The sequence below is a fragment of the Physeter macrocephalus genome, chromosome 7, assembly GCF_002837175.3.
Source record: "Physeter macrocephalus isolate SW-GA chromosome 7, ASM283717v5, whole genome shotgun sequence".
In the NCBI taxonomy this organism is placed as follows: Eukaryota; Metazoa; Chordata; class Mammalia; order Artiodactyla; family Physeteridae; genus Physeter; species Physeter macrocephalus.
The window spans coordinates 59810856-59825815 of record NC_041220.1 but is presented as its reverse complement, the minus strand read 5'-3'; the positions used below and the strand labels follow the sequence as shown (position 1 = coordinate 59825815).

Genomic DNA, 14960 nt, shown 5'->3' with positions numbered 1-14960 from the left:
TCCGGACGCGCAGGCTCAGCGGCCATGGCTCACGGGCCCAGCCGCTCCGCGGCATGTGGGATCCTCCCAGACCGGGGCGCGAACCTGGTTCCCCTGCATCGGCAGGCGGACGCGCAACCACTGCGCCACCACGAAGCCCTGTACTTCGGTTTTAAAAATCCATATAGGTCTTACTGCATTTTCTTTCAGAGTTACTAGTACTTGGGCCTCCTTACAGCAGCAGAGCAGTACATAATAAAGGGGAAAAAGAGGGGCCTGGCACTAGAGAATAAACTGTGGAGAGTCTGTATTAACTCTCACATCTGTCCAGACTTGGGGGCAGGGGACGGTTAGCCAGCTCATAGAGGATGTAGGTGTGAAAGAAATGTGCTAAATCTGTTACTTTTAATCTCTGTAGTTGAAGCTCTAGTTAATTATCAAATGATGAATTCTTTCTACCAGGTACCTCAGGGAAGTGATAAGCTAGGGATCCAGTGCTATTTGCCTCTAAGTTTGAGAGGGGGGAATGTTGGTTTAAGGGCTCTTAGCTTTGGAATCCTCTTCCTTTCCACGACTTGGGTCTGTTGGGTTCTCAGGGCAAAGTACCAAAGTATTTCCTTTTTCTGTGCAGCTGTTACGTCCTTCACGTGATTGTGGATGGTTCCCTTTCTGTACAGTCAAACACAGTTTCCTAATGTCAGTGCTTTTGCCAACCTCTCAAAAGGGATAACGTGTTAATGTTTTAGAAACTATAGAGCAGTTGATGGGCATTATTGTGGCAAACTTCCTTCTCCCTCCCATCCCCTACCCTACCCCCAAACTGCCAAATACTTACTAGATGGTGCCCTCCTTTATGTTTCTTATTTTTGCTTCAGAAATCGTCACTACCTATTTAGACTAAGAGACAGAAATAAGCAGTTATAGCAATTTGGAATTTTTATTACTTACTTGGGAAGTTTCTTTTGAAATGAGGGAAGTATTTGGATGTGAAGATTGGGATTGTCCTGGAAGTGTGACGAGGCGGAATGGTGGTGCAAAGTTAATAAAGGCTGGGAAGAGTCTGATAACCTTTTTAAGTGAGCCTGAGTTTTCCACTTTTACTCAAAGCATTATTTTAAATATCTTGCTAAAGAACTAAGGAAGACCCAGTCTATCAGTTTACTGCAATATAAAATCATCACATCAGGACATGTGTCAGCTGAAATGTCCGAGAATTAAGTCTGAAGAAATGCCTTACTTGTTCGTTTAAATCATATTTGACCTAAGGAAAAAAGTTTTTTACTTTTCTAGGTAGTTCTTTTTGTGTTATTTTTAAAAGTTGTGCTAGATGCAAACTAGTATGTATAGAATGGGTAAATAACAAGGTCCTACTGTATAGCACAGGGCACTATATTCAATATCCTGTGATAAACCATAATGGAAAAGAGTATAAAAAAAAATGTGTATTGTGTGTGTGTGTGTGTGTGTGTGTGTGTGTGTGTATGTATAACTGAATCATTTTGCTCTACAGCAGAAACTAACACAACATTATAAATCAACTATAATTTTTTTTTAAAAAGTGCTATATGAAGGCGTCTTACCTGGGATCTTTATTTCAATTGACAGCTCTGACTTAAAGTGCTGTTTGCTGATAAATGTATGGTTGGAGTAGCAGAGCTCACCCTAATGGGCAAAACTTGTAAATTATTTGTCCTTGAGAGTATACCCCTATCCCTTATTCACAGTTCTTCAGCTCTTATGAAAACAAGTAACAAACATTTGTGCTGGTCAGTAATACATTTGTAGGTCTACATTAAACCTTCAGCTTCTCAGAATGTAAATGGAGATCTTGTTGTTAATAATAATTCTCAGTTCTCAAATGTCTGGCATTGCTGGAAAATGATGCACTTTATTTTCACTCCAAACTTACAAGTGATTGTGAATCCAAAGTTATTGGTATTCATAACTATTTTATTAATCTAGATATAGAAGGAAATGTTCTGTTTGTTTTCAAGAGAAAAAGTAGAGGTGTAAAATGAAAGAGAATAAGGAATATAGCTTTTTTTTTTTTTTTTTTTTTTTTTAGTGAGTTACTGTTAGCCATGCTATGGAGAAATGAGAATCTGTAATATTGGGTATTAAAGAAATTTTCATGCTTAGGTGAAGGCAAACAAATGGTCATTATGTGCAATGTTTAATCTGCTTATTTCAGAATTACAGTTACTAGGACACATTAAATCAATATTTAGAAAATGCTGAAACTCCCAAATGCAGAATCACCTCCTTTCATGGTAGAATTATAGTCTTTTGGAATAGTCAGTTTAATTCTTGGGGTTCTGGCTTTAGTAGACAATATTCTAGGATCCCTTGCAGGACAATATTTAACTTAACACTGTGTACAAATTTGTGCCGGAAACTTGCATAATATTGAAGGGCTATTTTGGTGAGGCTATGAAATGAAGCATATTTTAAATAATTATAAAAATACTGCTAAGGTGCTGGAAGATCATCTTCTTCAACGTATTCCTCTTGGAGCTATATATATATTTCTCAAATGATGGCCTGAACTACTCTGGGAGCACCCCTTTAGGATAACATATACTTCCATACTTGGTCTTAGACCAAAGGTCAAATAAAATGGACAAGAAGAATAAATTTATCAAGTGCCTGGTATATAATAGGTAAGTGTTACGTAAATGGGTTTGCTTATGTTCTACATAAGAAAAGTCATTCTCATCGTTCTTTAACATGCTTTGACCCCAGTTATATAAATACTGGCCTCTGGGCTGGATGCCAGGCTATTTGGAGATACTTCCAAAAATTGCTTCCACTCATCCATTCAGTACATAATTATTAAACACACGCTGTGTGCCCGGTGCTGGTTTAGGTACTTGGGGAAATAGTAGCCAGTGACACAAAGTCCTTGTCTTCCATGCCTTGTAACTCAATGCGGGTGGCATGTAATACAAACTAGGTGATGTGACAGAGACAGGCTTGAGGAAGCAGGGTTTGTTTTTTGTTTTTTTTTTTTTTTTTTTTTTTTTTTTTTTTTTGGGTGGTGTTGGTACTTCTGGGAGGCTCAGGAAAGGTCCCTCGGAGAAGGTGACATTTGATCTGGAGCCTGAATGATGAGAGGGAGGCAGATAATACTTGCTACCTTTAAAGGGGCTAGATGGGCTACAGGCTCTGAAGGCATTTGAAAACGGCTAGGGAGTAATTCTTATTGGAAGTGACTGCTTTGAAGTATTCATTTGCATTTGGAAAACATGGTTTTAAGGGTGTCCTTAAGGGTCTATTTAAGTCTCATTTTTAATCATGCTGCTAATTTACTACAGTAAGTGACCCCAGATTAATTTGAGCATAGATTGAAAAATTGAGCAAGATATGTTTTTATTAGCCCTAAAAGCAGTTGGTACATTCCACCCACTCTGGGTTGCTAGGTTTCTAAAGCAGCAAGGTGTGGTCTACTTGCACAAGAATTCATATTCTCCCCGTCCATCCCCACACCTTTCATCCACCCTGCAGAGGCCTCCAAGGCCCTCTGTAACCTACCTCTCCACCTCCTCTCCTATACCGCGCCCCCCCCCACCCCCCACCCCCCCACACACACTCTGGCCACATTGGCCTCTTCGCTGTTTTCTGTGCCTTAATCACCCTCCCCATTTCCTGCATTGTGCTCACTCCTCCTTTCAGGTCCCTCCTTGGATGTCATCATCCCCTTATCAGTACAGTCTTTCCTAACTACCCTAACATAGAAGAACAACCCACACCCATCCTTTGTCTTTTATGCTTACTTCCCCCTCCCTAGGCTTCTAACCCATTGAGAAAGAATATAGTTTGGTTATTTATCTCCCTCCCCTAGACTCTGAGTGCACAAGAGCAGGGGTTTCTGTCTGCTTAGAGTTGCATCTGTAAAGTCTAGAATAGGGCCTGGCATATAGTAAGTACTCAGGATAAATGTAGAAGGAAAAACTTTACACATAAACTTGATTAAATACCTATAAACAATGTTTAATAGAAATATAATTTTCAGCAATAATTTTTCTAGATTTTCTTTCTAGTTGTCCAGTATGTCATCTTATACTAGTACCTCATTTAATTGCACTTAATGATTTAATCTTATTTATTAACTTCAACTTTCCCCTCATTTATACTCTTGTGATTTTTCTAATCTTCACTTCATCCATGGAGTTTAAATAATCTTTTACACCCTTGGCCGCAGTTTTTGCCTTACCACCTGCTAGGTCATTTACTGTAGTGAATCATGTACCAAGTCACTTTTCCCTCTGCCTTGTTAGTCCACCATGAATTTGACTTCTGCCAACTGCTGTCACCGTTTGGAGAGTCCCCCTTGTATGTTGTGTCATAAGGGATTAAGGTCTGCTTTTTCATTTTTAAAAATTTATTGTATGTGGAGCCCTCTTCCTAACTCGTCACCTCCCATCATCTGCAAAAAGCATTTGCAGTCCTTATTTCTGCCCTGTATCAAAAAAGGAAAGTACGTTCTCACATGCTCATTAGTGGTTTCTGAAAAGTAGGTATCAGTTTGTTTGCCATTTTGAGCACATCTAATACCAGGGTTGTGACTATTAACTGCAAATGAACTACTGTGAGTTTGCCTTCACTTGCTCTTTTCCGAGTAAAAGGTATGGCCCGATCATAGGAAATGTTAAGCCAAGAAATCAGTGTATTGAAATAGTTCTGGAGTTCTGAATTGTTACAGAATATTGGCAGTTGAAGCTTTGGGTAAGCCCAGTACGAAGGAGGAATGGAAGAGCAATAAAGGCTTGTCTGGTGTGTCTTCACACAGTAACAACAGGGCTCTGAGTCCCTGAAGCGTACCTGCCGGAACCTGTGTGCAGCTCTTTCAGCTTTGCAGAACAGCTGTCTGAAGAATGCATTTGTACAAAGGGGTTTGAGGATTGTTTGTAACCTTTAAGTAAGACGTTTACCTAACTGATAATGTAAAATGTGAAACCTACACGATAGTTCAAAGAGTTGCTTTACCTGAGCATTTGTCTCCTTTTGAACACTGCCAAGCTAAGCCATATGGTGCCATATGCTTCGAAATAACTGGTTTGCTTGGAGTTTAGAAATGAAATTAGTTATTTAACCAGTTTAAACAGTATATAAAGTTTAAAGTTCATTTACTTTCATAGGAGAAAAATAGTGTATTCATTTTACTCCAGCAGTATAGTTCCTGTTTTCTTTTAAACCAGAGTCTTTCTCTCAGTGGGTTCTGGAACTTAGATTTCATTCCCTCAGTTAGGTTTTCTAACCACTGGTCCTATATTGGCCAGAGCAAAGAGATGGTATCCGATGGAATGGCTTTTGCATGCAGGCTCTAGCATATACCAGCTTCATGATCTTAGGCCAGTTAGGTGGCTGTTCTGAGCTGTTTCCTCATCCTTAGAATGTGAGGGGTTGATCAGAGTCAGCCCGTGGGGTTATGAGTATAAGCAATGCCTGTCAAGTTCAGATTACATAAAGGGCACAGCTATGTGGTACTGTCACTTATTCAGCAAAAGGGATGCTGTTCATTCAGCCAGCTTCTTAGGGTACCTGCCAAGTTCTAGATAAAGAAAATATGAAGACAAAAATGACTTGATCCTGCTTCAGAAAAGCTTACAGTTGAGTATGTCCCTTGGGTCTTATGTTTCTTGACCTAGGTTTTATTGGTATAAATGAGACTAGATCTAAGAGATTTGCTTCTCTTTTAGTGGGTGCAAAGGTGCTCACCCAGATGTGCTGTAATTTGTCATCTTGACATTGAAGGACTGGTCTATTATATATAGAATATAATATATGAAGTATAGTGTAGTAATTTAGTGATATGCTTGGCTTCAAATGTAATTATTTGTGGCACAGTAGGGGTTTTTTTTAGCAACTGATCCATTTAAACATAAAACCTTTACCTGTCATCAGGTTACAAATTTCCAAACTGTACAGATCCTTTTTTTAAAAAAAAAAATCGTGATGGCAATTGTGACTAATTTTCTTTATTAACAAAACTTGGTTAAGGTTTTTTTGTTGTTTTTTTTAAATGAATTGCCCCATTTTTTGATGTTCAGAATAAGGAGTTTCTTTTTCTTTATTTTTTCTTTATTTTTTGGCTGCATTGGGTCTTCATTGCTGCACGCAGCCTTTCTCTAGTTGCAGCAAGCGGGGGCTACTCTTTGTTGCAGTGTATGGGCTTCTCATTGCAGTGGCTTCTCTTCTTGTGGAGCACGGGCTCTAGGCGCGTGGGCTTCGGTAGTTGCAGCATGTGGGCTCAGTAGTTGCGGCACGCGGGCCCTAGAGTGTGCGGGCTTCAGTAGTTGTGGCGCATGGGTTAAGTAGTTGTGGCTCACGGGCTCTAGAGCGCAGGCTCAGTAGTTGTGGCACACGGGCTTATGTGCTCCGTGGCATGTGGGATCTTCCCGGACCAGGGCTCGAACCCGTGTCCCCTGCATTGGTAGGCAGATTCTTAACCACTGGGCCACCAGGGAAGCCCTGGGACAGCATTTTTATGGTCCCATCTATTCCCTAAGAGCAAGTGGAGCTAAAAGTCAGAACATGTACTTTCTGACTTACTGAATATATCTCATATACTTTCTCACTTGAGGAGAGTATATGCACGGAAACTGGGCATTCAGTAGCTAAGCAAACAGCTTACAAGGTATTTAGTAGTCCGCTGCGTGCAACAGGAAGTGTGTTTGAATTACATGATCACTGCTGTTTCAGGAAATTAAGGCAAATCAGCTTTATACAAAACAAACCCAATGACTAAGAAATAAAGAGGTCCATTTACTGTGGTTTTGTTGTTGGTGGTTAACATTGAATATACTTTGCCAGGTTTGTTTTTTCTGGTTGTATTATACCTAACATTTATTCCAAAGATATATCTTTTGCTTGTGTGTATCCCAGCCAAGCCATTTTTAGCAGTAAACCTGTTGAGTGACTTCTTCTTTTACACCATTAAGATTGCTGCTGCCAAGTTGTACATCCAAAGGCTGTGTCTTCTAGCCTTGCTAAAATAGGAGTTTAGCTTCTACTAGATACATGTTGAGCAAGATCTACTTTTACAAGTAGCTAACAGTTTTTATTTTTTAAAAGAAACTTATCACAAGATGTTTTTAGTGCATTTGTTGGTGAAAATAAGTCCTTGGCAGAATTACAACATTGCATGTAGGAGGTCATTTTGAAAGAGCCAAGTTTTATCGTTTATTTTCATTAGAAAATATAGTGATTTTTACCATGGATTCCCAAAATAATAATGCCTGCTTACTTTAGTGGCAGGTAGTGGGTTTGCAATAAAAATCGTTGGTCACAATATTGAAGAGGTACTTTTAGAAATACTGAAGGATTGTAACTTCTTAACATAATTTGCTTTTGGGAACATCAGTAATGCTCAAGCAGATTTTTTTTTTTTTTTTTTCCAATTTCACTTATTTCCTCAAAGAGTCATGCTTGTAAATTTTGGGGGATGTCGGGGGGAGCAATTACTGATTCATTCCTTTGATGTTGGGTATCTCCATGAAAAAAGGTAAAGGGGAGGGGGTAGGGAAGGGGCTAAGATTTGAGTAAACAGGTACAGATTGGAAAATGTTTGCTTTTAATATTTAGGTTCATCATAAACTTGAATGCCTAGAGAGAAGTATTAATATAACTTTGAGGACATGAACTGAGTTTTAATTTTTACCTGAATGATAGCAGGAAGGTTAAACATATTTTTTAGACAACAGTATTATTTGTATTACTACTCTTTTCACGGATTAGTGTTCAAGCACCCAGAAGAAGATATTTGTGTGTGTGAAAAATTTCAGTATTAACAATGTCTTTGGACAAAAACGTAACATAACTGCACTGTTTGGTGACAGTTGTATTTTTATGTGTTTATTTAATTCATATATAGCACTTTTTAAGTGCCTGGCACTGTTCTAAGTACTTTACAGATGTTCATCCAATATTAACTCATTTAATGGTTAATCATTTCTTCTAGTTGTTAGAGACCATAGAAGAAAATGATTTGAGGGTATTGTATATTTTTCTATTTTATTTATTTTTGTTGTTGTTGTTTCTTCTGTTTGTGTGGACCTGGGAGCCTTAGTCTCAGGGCTGGCAACAAATCACTTGCAGAACTTGTAGTTCTGCTTTTAATGCTCAGAACGTGTGAAATACTCAGGTTTTTTTGGTTTTGTCTTGTTTTTGTTTTTTGCGGTACGCGGGCCTCTCACTGTTGTGGCCTCTCCCGTTGCGGAGCACAGGCTCCGGACGCGCAGGCCCAGCGGCCATGGCTCACGGGCCCAGCCGCTCCGCGGCATGTGGGATCCTCCCAGACCAGGGCACGAACCCATGTCCCCTGCATCGGCAGGCGGACTCTCAACCACTGCGCCACCAGGGATGCCCAAAGACTCAGTTTTGAAATGATAAGGAGTTTGGACTGAACTAGTTTCTGTGTTAAAATTGTAAAACTTAACATTTCCAAGAAAATAAAGCATTTGATGAATAAATAAAAGTTATACCTGTCCCACCCCTCTTTTGTTTCATTAAGCATATTTTATGTTTATATGCTAAAAGAAGTTGTTAGACATTATTTTAAATTCTACAGTGTTTCTATCCCTGCCTGTTCTAGCATGCTCAAAGATGACCTTCAGCTCAGTGACAGTGAGGACAGTGACAGCGATCAAGTAAGTTCTGTACACCCCACAATACCAGGAATTCATTTAAATCCATGTAACATTTCTGAGCCGCTTATCCTAACCTGTTTTTTGTTTTTTTTCCTGGTCCTTCTTCCCCTTATTGTGAATGCCTAGACCCCAGAGAAGCCTCCGCCCGCATCTGCACCTCCAAGGTACTGTGTTTGGGTTTCTCCCCATCTGTACAAAATGTTTGCTTTTTTCTACCGAATGGGGAAATTACAGCCTTATTTAGTATTTTCATAGCTTCTTCATGGGAGAAGGAGATGGATGATCACAGTTAAAAGAAAGTACCTGTGTAATATTTTGGAAGCTTAAATCAGCCCTAGAGAGGTTGTTATCTCTATGAAAGAGAGAGTCCCTGCGTCCACCTAAATCTTTAGTCAGTTTTGTATGTGTAAAATTGGAGCATTTAAAATAAACTTAAATCACTTTCGTCAGTATTATGTAACCAGTATTTGAAAAGTTATACTGAAGAGCTCGGTGTTTTTATGAAAGTGACAGATTTGCTCTGTTTTCGAAAATTAAAGCTGAATTATTTATAGAAATTGTTTTCCGTCGTGCCTGTCTTCATAGTTATATGAATTTTCTAATTGTTTCAGTTGCTTTAAAAGATGACCTGCAGTACATTTTGGTATGATGGAAAATGGCACTGTTTTCACTTTGTAAACAGCTTAGCCATATTTTAGAAAATGTAATGCTTTCGTTTTTAGAAATGGAAACTATCTGAACTACCTTTATTTACCATTTCCTCTGGTACTGAATTTAATGATTTAATATGCCAATACCTGTCCTCCATGGACAAAGAGTTAAATTACCCTGTAGTTGTTTTACTCCCTTGAGATGTGGTCATCCATTTTGAGACAAGCTCAGCACGAAAAACCTTGCTCTCATATAGCTGAGGTTATAGTTAATGTGGAGGAAGATCACACATAATTATGTGAGGTCTTAAGGATTCATAAGCTCTGCTTATTTATATCCCATTTTGTTCAGTAATTTCTGGTGGCTTGTAACAACTTAGAAAATATGACAAAGTAACCTAACTGAAAAGTGGAGGAGGAAATAAAAGGAAAAAAAAAACAAGGTGGGGGGGATAATTAGAGGCAGGAATAATACTGAAAGTATATCTCTTTTTGACCATCACTTGGCTTAAGCTCTTCAGCTACCACAAATTTGACGTGAGAAAATTGGTTTTGTATAGTGTTTGCTTTAAAATTGTCTCAACTAGTGACTTTATTATTATCTAATAAATTTTTGTTATTCTAATATAGTTATTTAATAAACTTATTATCTTGAAAATGTTTTGGGTAGATTAGGAGGCTTTCACGATTATAGTTATTGATTTACTGCTGTGGCTAAATGGCATCTAGGGCAAGGTTTTAAGATACGCTTTGAAATTCTCTATGTGTCCAGCAGTGTGATCACTTGTGTGTTTTCTCACAGGCCTAGAGTTATTGCCCTATCCTGAAAACTTGAAGTAGTTATTCTCTACTTCAGCTGATATTTGGGAGTGATCCTAAGCCACTCATAAAGAATGGCCCATTTTATCATTCTGCCCAAGAAGTGTGAGTGGATTGCCTGTGGGGTCACTTTCCAAAGGAACCCCTTTTGTGTTCAGCAGTGTCTGACTTCTCTACAGTTGGTTCTCATATCGAGAATAGAGGAAGACTTTAATGGATTGGCTGTTCTTTTATAAATTAACTCCTTTGGGTTTTATATTGCAGGTGTCAGCAAAGTTAAAGGGTCAGAAAGCCAAGGTTTTAGGCTTTGTGGGCCATAAAGTCTGTGTTGCAGCTATTCAACTCTGCTTTTGTAGTATACAAGCAGACACAGACAATACATAAAATACTGGGTGTGAATGTGTTCCAACAAAACTTTATTTGGAAAAGCAGGCAGCCAGCTCAGGCCATGGTTTGTCCACGCCTGATTTGAAGCACCCCGCATCTCACTTACATTTTACATCGTTCGCAGTGTTCTTCAGAAAAATTCCCCAGGCTTCTTTTATGCAGTTACCTGGTGAGCTGTTGGCAAGGCTTTTCACTGAGTTTTGAGCCACCATGGGCCTTGCTTGCGCTCAATTGGCTGCCATGGTCATTTAGTACTGCTAGGTAATCTTTGAGGCCCCTTCTTTCGAGTAGCAGAAAAATGGGCAAAGAAGGAAGGGAGTCAGGAGGGAAGGAGTCCACCTCGCGTGGGTCTTTGACTCTCTCGCTTGCTCTGCAGCGCTCCGCAGGCGCTGCCCGCAGCCGCGGCCTCAGCACATTCCAGCAGCGCTGAGTCGGAGAGCACCAGCGACTCTGACAGCTCCTCGGACTCGGAGAGCGAGAGCAGCTCCAGTGACAGCGAGGAGAACGAGCCTCGAGAAACCCCGGCTCCCGAGGTACTGGTCCGATCCGGGCCGTCTCGGGAGCGCCGTCGACCCCCGGTGGCCCGGGCTGCCTGAGGGGCTCCGTCCTGGGGGCGGCGCTTTCCGGCCGCCGTGCACGCTGCTGGCTATTCGTGTTTACTTGTTTCTTGGCGTTGGGCTGTGGAACTTTGGGAGAGATGTCTTCTCTCCTGTTGGTAAATGATAGGTTCTTCCCTGTTGCTCCCAGAGCTGTTTTGAAGAGCAACTCACTGAGAATATGTACACCCCATTTTCTTTTCCCTTCTTTCGAGAAAAAAAACAAACAAACCCAAAAAATCGTTTTCAGTAGGCTTCCATTTTAATATTAATGAGAAAGCTTTTTGAAATTTTAGGAATGCATGAATTAAATCAAAAGGAGACAGCCTGATTTAGCAAAGGGCAGGAACGTGAACTAGAAATAAGCCATAAGAGGTTCTATTTTTGAATCACTAAAAGCCATGCATTAAATTGATGGCGATGTAATTTCTCCAGGGCCGTGTTTCTTGATCCCACTGTCCCATGTAATATAGGAATAGGGCTTGCCTGTCACCCACTCTTGGGAGATATTGTAAAGATAAACAGATGAGACTGCAAATCTCAAGCACCAAATTTATCTGGAGAATTTATGCTATTTACTGGATTGTTGAACAAAAGAAATGTAGTAACAACTAACAAGGTTGCCAAATGTCTTCAAAACTTAGAGTAGCAGGGTAAAATGTTTGCTGGGGAAGACATTTTTAGTGAACTAGACCAGCTTGTAGAGAGAAAACTATTCTCTGTATTTAGGTAGGAATCCCGGGAAATGAGATTTTCTGATTAAGAACGCGTTAAAGTTTTCAGTATCTGTCTCTGCTGTTTAGAAAGCAAGGCCACTGCACTAGAGCATTAACCAAATCCATCTGGAGATGATGTAGTGAGACTGAGGAACCATGTCCGAGGGCAAGGGAGGATGAGGAAAATACCTGAGTATCATTCTGTTGTTGTTGTTGTTAGATGTGAGTTTATGTCTGGCACAGAGTAAGTGCTCAGTAAATATTTTTGGAGTGAATAAACATAGATCAGCATTAGCTGCACTTGAAGTGCCTTTCAGATTTTTGAAGCTACTCTGTGTATTTCTGGGGGCTCTCTGTTTTCTCCTGAGAAACTAATTGCTGTTGAAGTAATTTTTCTATGCCCCAGGGAAAAGGGTACTGAACATGCTTGCTCTACAGAGAAATTGTGTGCTTGTTCATGTTACTGTTCATAAGATCTTTGCTTTATGTCTCACCTTATTCACTAAGAAAAATCTGCATTCTTGTTTGGTTACTGATATAAGAAAGGTAATCCAATTAAATCAAAATTCAATTCAAATAAAATGGAAATGGCACAGATTTGGCTGAATAATTAAAACTTGAAAGAAAAATTTAACCTGGTGTTTGTTTTGATGAAGCAGTTATATCTTGTTGCTCACGAGGTTATTGAATAGAATAGATTTAGAGACTCTTAGAAGAAAAATGATGTTCCCATCATACTTTACTTTTTAAAATCACTTTCCTGAATAGGCTTATATTTGTATATTTGTGTTAATGTGCAAATCTAGACTTGAGTATGGTTTTGTTGGTATGTACCAAGGCTTGACTTCCTCAGACATATTTTTGTCTTTGTCTAGATTTTAAACCTTTAATTTTTCCTGAAGTTATTTAACAACCTTCCTTTCCTTTTAAAATAAATACCTGCATTATTGTAAATCTGTGTTAGTTGAGCGTTACTTGAATTCCATAATAGGTCATAGTTACTAGTTTTAACTTTCTCACCCTTTTCTTTATTCTATTTTTAATGCTGAGGAATTTGCTCCTTAAGTCTCCATTTTAAATTCATTTGACGAAGTTGTCCAGTGACCTTATGAGATCTGACATGTTATATGTGTGCCAATGGGCTGGTGGTGAACATGGGGGAAAAGCACTTTCAGTCTCTTCTTTATAGTGAGTCAGCATGTAAATCTCAGCTTTTCAGAATGTATGGGAGTATCGCCCTTTTACTGCTTAAGTAAAGTTCAGGGAAAAATGATTCTATTCTGTTATTCAGGGATCTGCTTAGTTTTCTAATCTATTCATTGTCTAATTCTTTGGTAGTAAACAACTGTGGTCGATTATCTACTAAGATCTTGGCACTTTCTTCATAAATTATGTAATGTAAACCATCAGCCCTAGAAGGTCGGGAGCTTTCTTTTCACCTGTAAGGAAGTAGCAGCACTAAGATTGAAACCCATAGCCATTTAACTCAGAAGCCTTTTTTTTTTTCCTACTACATCATGCTACTTCTCTCTTTCTGTCTTTTTTTTCTTTTAAGTTTTGGAGTTATACTCCCTCACAGCAACTATGATGTTTTACCAAAAAAAAAAAAAAAAAAAAAGACATGTTGTGCATAGCTCAAAATTTTTTTTCAAAATCATAATTCATTCTAAAATACATGAACTTTTGCCAATTCGAGACGCTAGGACAAGCAAAGAGACATACAGTCAAACATGTATTAAAATGCTCATATATTTTTGCACTTCCTCTGTGCAGTGTCTGGGTTGATCCAGCACTTGGGAGGCTGGGGGTGGGGCATGGGGAAAAGCTGAGGAAGAAATGAAAGTCCAAACCTTGATCCTCTCCAGCACTTACACTCTTAAAATTCATCTTAAAATCTGTTATTAATCAATCCCTTATGTAAAACTTTCCCCCATCCCAGCACCCAAATAATACCTAACCTTAAAGGAATTCTGTCCATTTTACATCTTTGTACTAGGTATACAAAAAGGATCACCCCTACCCTTTCCTCTTGTCTGGGCACACCAACTCAGTTTTACCCTGCAATTGGGCCATAGGCCTCCCCTTCCAGACATTTTCAGTACCGCAGCAGAAAAAAATATGTTTTATTTCTGTAACCAGGACATTCCTTTAGGGACTACTAAATGTATCTTAAACTGCCCTGTTTTGGGGTGTGGGGGGAAGAAGCAGATGTTATTTATACCACGAATGACCTTCCCTTTTGGTTAATGTGTAAGTACTCTTCTATAGAGCAAGAGTGTCACTGATTGCAGTGCAGTTTTCAGCATAGCCCTGGTGAAAGGTCTCTATACCTTTCCCGAGAAAGGGTTTGAAGGATTTGGTTCCTGAGGTGATTGATAAGTGATACATCCTTTTTTTTTTTTTTTAAATTTTTTTTGGGGTATAGTTGCTTTATAGTGTTGTGTTAGTTTCTACTGTACAGCAAAGTGAATCAGTCATATGTATACATATATCCCCTTTTATTTTGGATTTCCTTCCCATGTAGGTCACCACAGAGCATTGAGTAGAGTTTCCTGTGCTATACAGTAGGTTCTCATTAGTTATCTATTTTATACATAGTATCAGTAGTGTATATATGTCAATCCCAATCTCCCAGTCTTGCAATATATAAATGATATATCTTAATGCCTTGTTCCCAATCATTTAACCATTAGAACTACCACACCCTCAAGTCTTTGCAAGAAATAATGTCTGTCAAGTAGGTATGGTGTGCTACTCTTTTCTCTACCTTAAACAACCATCCTGTTTTGTTAGAATATTATTTTTTTTAACATCTTTATTGGAGTATAATTGCTTTACAATGGTGTGTTAGTTTCTGCTTTATAACAAAGTGAATCAGTTATACATATACGTATGTTTCCATATCTCTTCCCTCTTGCTTCTCCCTCCCTCCCACCCTCCCTATCCCACCCCTCTAGGTGGTCACAAACCACCGAGCTGATCTCCCTGTGCTATGGGGCTGCGTCCCACTAGCTAGCTATTTTACGTTTGGTAGTGTATATATGTCCATGCCACTCTCTCACTTTGTCACAGCTTACCCTTCCCCCTCCTCATATCCTCAAGTCCATTCTCTAGTAGGTCTGTGTCTTTATTCCCATCTTACCCCTAGGTTCTTCATGACATTTT

General features: G+C 39.2%; 1 protein-coding gene across 6 annotated transcripts in view; it reads left to right on the top strand.

Moving 5' to 3' along the window:
• AFF1 (ALF transcription elongation factor 1) overlaps window positions 1-14960 on the top strand; it is a 236746-nt gene that overhangs the window by 168427 nt on the left and 53359 nt on the right. For 4 of the 6 annotated variants that reach the window (XM_028491879.2, XM_028491877.2, XM_028491876.2 and 1 more), the window contains 3 exons: window positions 8549-8627; window positions 8754-8791; window positions 10860-11016. In XM_028491879.2, coding sequence (XP_028347680.1) covers window positions 8549-8627; window positions 8754-8791; window positions 10860-11016 — 274 coding nt within the window. The remainder of the gene's footprint in view (window positions 1-8548; window positions 8628-8753; window positions 8792-10859; window positions 11017-14960) is intronic. The other 2 variants (XM_028491880.2, XM_024116859.3) reach the window with 1 other exon arrangement.